Raw genomic sequence first — 3,900 nt, 5'->3', positions numbered from 1 at the left:
GATTGGCGGTCTTAAGGTTCCGAAATTTGATAAGGCAAACTACAATCTATGGAAGAAGAGGATGCTTCTTTATCTCAGAGCTGCAGATCACAGATACATTAAGGTCATCAAGAAAGGACCATTTGTATTTGAGATAGAGAATCCAAATGATGATGAGAAGAGAATTCCTAAGAATCGAGATGACTACTCTGAGAAGGATATTGAATTGGATAGTCTGGATGCCAAGGTGTAGAACTTGTTGATGGAATCCAGGGATGATGACATGAGCCATCAAATTGTTGTGTGTGAAAATGCTAAGCATATGTGGCAAACCATAGAGTTGTTAATGGAAGGAACGGAAGACGTCAGAGAAAACAGACTTGATATTTTGACTACCCAGTATGAGGCATTCAAATCTCTCCCAGGCGAAAACATAAATTCGGTCTTTGAAAGATTGAACAAGTTGATAAATGAACTGAGCATCTATAGGAAGAGATATGAACAGAAAGAGATAAACATGAAGTTTATGTTGACATTGCCCACTCATCTCATAAGTAAAGGAGATTCAGTTCGTGAGCCCTTGGACTTCAAGACTATGTCTCTGGACAAGTTATATGGGAAGATGAAAACTCATGAAATGGAATTGGAACAGAAAAAGATTATATATGGAAGTGGTGCAGTGGATGTAAAGAATGCTGAGTTACTGAAGACAACTGCTCTTGTAGCTAGTAAACACAAGGACTTGGACATAACTGCTGAAAAGCCAAAGAGAAATGATCAAGTGCTTTGTGATGCTGAAGTTGATGATGGAAATCTCTCTGGAGACCCAAGGGATTATTATACAATGGAAGATTTGCAAGATATGAAGGATCCCACCATGGTCAACATGGCAGCTATGTTTGGAAACCCGAGATTCAGGAGGAAACAAGCCTTCAGGGGATCTGGTAGCAGCAACAGGGGTCAGAAATCTCCATCATATTCAGACTCAGGCTACAAGACAGGGATGGTGGATAGAAAGAATGTCAAGTGTTTCAACTGTGGAGAAATGGGACACTTTGCCACTAAATGTAGAAGGAGTCAACAGGCAAGAGACAAAGGAAAGGCTTATCAAAGGAAAGATTCTGGAGGTTCGAAGAAGTATCCAGTGAAGTCTTACATAGCTGAGGGTAGAAGCTGGGATGATACTGATGATGAGGAAGAGCAGTTTGGAAATCTGGCACTCATGGCTGACACTCCACACTCTTCAAGACAGGTAATCCTTTGCTCCTACTCACCTCCATTTCATACTGAAAACCTATGTGAGAATAAACACTGCCTTGCTTTTAGAAAGTCTATCACTATACCTGCTGCATCTTCATTTGATAGTAATAAAGTTGAATGCACTGAGAAAGCATGCATTGATAGATATAATTCCATAAATCTGAGCTATTATCACTGTATAGTCTCCTTGAAGAATGCTAATGGTACTGTAGACTTAAAAGAAAAGGTAAAGAAACTACAGGAAGAACTTGATAAGTTAGTTCTTGAGAAAGTTAATGTTGAAGACATTAGGCAAAAACATCACTATCTAGAACTTAAGGCTAATAATCATGTTGAGACCATTGCTCAGAGAGATGAGAAGATAAAGGAATTAGAAGCTAAGTTACAAGCTTATGCCAATTCTGCTAATCTTGCGAAGGAACTCATATCTAGCCAAGTTGTAAGTGGTAAACTTGGAATTGGGCTAGATTATGATGAGCTTAGAAAGTCAAGTAAGAAACGTGTGGTGGAAAATGAAAAAGTTGAAAAAGTAGACAATCCACCTGATACACCACACGTTCTGAAAAGTGCTAAGAAACCTTTGTACAAGAAAGCATCTTCTGATCCCTTTAATGAGGATAGACTATTCATTGAACATGAGTTGCTTGTTGAAGACTTAAATGAATTAAAAGATAAAAAGGCAAAGGAACCTAGTAAGTCAGCTGACTCAGATAGTGAAACATCTAAGGCTGGACTAGGTTTTAGTTCCAAAACTAAAAGAAGCAGAAATAAAAATGGCAGGATAGGAGGCAATGGCCCTAGAAAGTTATGCAACAATTGTGGATCTGCTGGTCATATTACTTATGCTTATAGGAAGGCTAAGGTAGATAATGTTAAGAATGCTAATATGTATAAAATGTCTAGCATGCCTAAATCTCCTAAGTGCAATAATTCTGTTTGCATGCCATGTGTTGTTAATTTCGTGAACACTTATCTTGATTCCACACACTCGCACAATTCATCGCATAATCATGATAAGCATGTACACACACACACTGGTAGGTCTAAGACTATTAGCCCTCCTAAGGTTAGGAAAGAGGCACCTGTCACCAAGCCCAGAAGCAAGTCTGCTAGTGCTTCTGTAAGTGACAAAGGGATAGTCAAAGACAATGCACAGCATACTAAGCCTGTCAATTCTGTGAAGCAGAATGTTAAATATTCAAATGCTTCTAAGTCCCCTGGACCCAACTTAGTTTAGGTACCAAAGAAAACTTAATCTCCTTTGTTTTCAGGGCATTAAGCGGAAGAAGGTCATTTGGATTCTGGACAGTGGATGTTCGAGGCATATGACTGGAGATAGAGCCCTTCTATCAAATGTGGTTGAGAAAGCTGACCCGGAAGTTACCTTTGGAGATGACAGCAAATGTTATACAATGGGATATGGTTGTTTGGAAATTGGAAATGTCATCATTGAAGATATTTCTCTAGTTGAAGGTCTGATGCATAATCTCCTCAGCATAGCCAATTCTGTGATAAAGGCTGTGAAGTTTTGTTCAAGAAGGAGAGGTGTTTGATCTCTAATCAGAAGAATGAGAAGCTTACTCTCAATGGAGTGAGAAAGGGTGATTTGTTTGTAGCTGACTGGAATTCTGCTGGAGATGGTCAAGTTCTGTGCTTCTATAGTAAAGCTTCTCCAAACAACAGTTGGTTATGGCATAAGAAGCTCTCCCACTTAAACTTCAAGACCATGAATTCTTTGGTTAAGAGGGAATTGGTGAGAGGTCTGCCCGAGATGGAATTTTGTCCTGAAGGACTTTGTGAAGCATGTGAGAAGGGAAAGTCAAAGAGAGCATCACATAAGAAGAAGACAGTTTCTGACATTGCTGAGCCCTTACAACTTCTGCATATGGATTTGTTCGGAGCAGTCAATGTAATGTCTATGTCGAGAAAGAAATATTGCTTAGTGATTGTTGATGACTATTCCAGATACACGTGGGTATTATTCTTACATTCAAAGGATGAAGCAGCTGAAATGATCATTGATCACATCAACAAGATTGAATTAGAAGCTGGCGTGCCTGTAAGATGCATAAGATCAGATAATGGCACAGAATTCAGAAATGCAAAGTTGAATGATTTCTGTGTGGAGAAAGGCATCTCGAGACTGTAATTAGCACCAAGGACTCCTCAACAGAATGGAGTGGTAGAAAGAAAGAATCGTACGTTGGTTGAGGCTGCAAGGACAATGGTGAATGAAGCCAATCTTCCTACGTATTTCTGGGCTGAAGCTGTTAGCACTGCGTGTTATACTCAGAATCGAACCCTGATCAACAAGATGTTTGAAAAGACACCATATGAGTTAATGGCCAACAAGAAACCATCTGTGAGTTACTTTCATGTGTTTGGAGAAAAATGCTATGTGCTAAAGGACGATGAGCATCTTGGTAAAATTGATGCCAAAGCTGAAGAAGGTATTTTCCTAGGCTATTCATTGGAGTCTAAGGCATACAGGGTGTTTGTGATTGATGACAATAAAGTTGTGGAAAGCCTTAATATAACTTTTGATGACACCAAGCTCTCGAGTATTCAGAAGGAAGATAGTAATGATCACTTAAATGTGGAAGATCTTTCTGATGATGAAGACGAACCTGAGTTTGTTCCAAATAGAGATAGCAATGGAGA

At 39.3% G+C, this 3,900-nt stretch overlaps 1 protein-coding gene across 1 annotated transcript; it reads left to right on the top strand.

The window, feature by feature from the left end:
* Positions 1-241: 241 nt before the first annotated feature.
* LOC141665482 (uncharacterized) lies at positions 242-3,388 on the top strand. Its single transcript, XM_074471468.1, has 4 exons — positions 242-2,428; positions 2,735-2,884; positions 2,984-3,148; positions 3,236-3,388. The coding sequence occupies exons 1-4, from the start codon at positions 242-244 to the stop codon at positions 3,386-3,388; spliced, it is 2,655 nt and encodes an 884-aa protein (XP_074327569.1).
* Positions 3,389-3,900: the final 512 nt, after the last annotated feature.

Source organism: Apium graveolens, chromosome 6, assembly GCF_009905375.1.
Source record: "Apium graveolens cultivar Ventura chromosome 6, ASM990537v1, whole genome shotgun sequence".
In the NCBI taxonomy this organism is placed as follows: Eukaryota; Viridiplantae; Streptophyta; class Magnoliopsida; order Apiales; family Apiaceae; genus Apium; species Apium graveolens.
This window is presented reverse-complemented; position numbering and strand designations above follow the sequence as displayed.

Bases quoted from the DNA above. Each gene is read 5' to 3' on its own strand.
- LOC141665482 (XM_074471468.1), top strand. From the start codon at position 242: ATGGAATCCAGGGATGATGACATGAGCCATCAAATTGTTGTGTGTGAA. The intron at 2,429-2,734 runs GTTAAATATTCA...TAATCTCCTCAG, and splicing joins TCAATTCTGTGAAGCAGAAT to CATAGCCAATTCTGTGATAA. The intron at 2,885-2,983 runs GTTCTGTGCTTC...TCTTTGGTTAAG, and splicing joins ATTCTGCTGGAGATGGTCAA to AGGGAATTGGTGAGAGGTCT.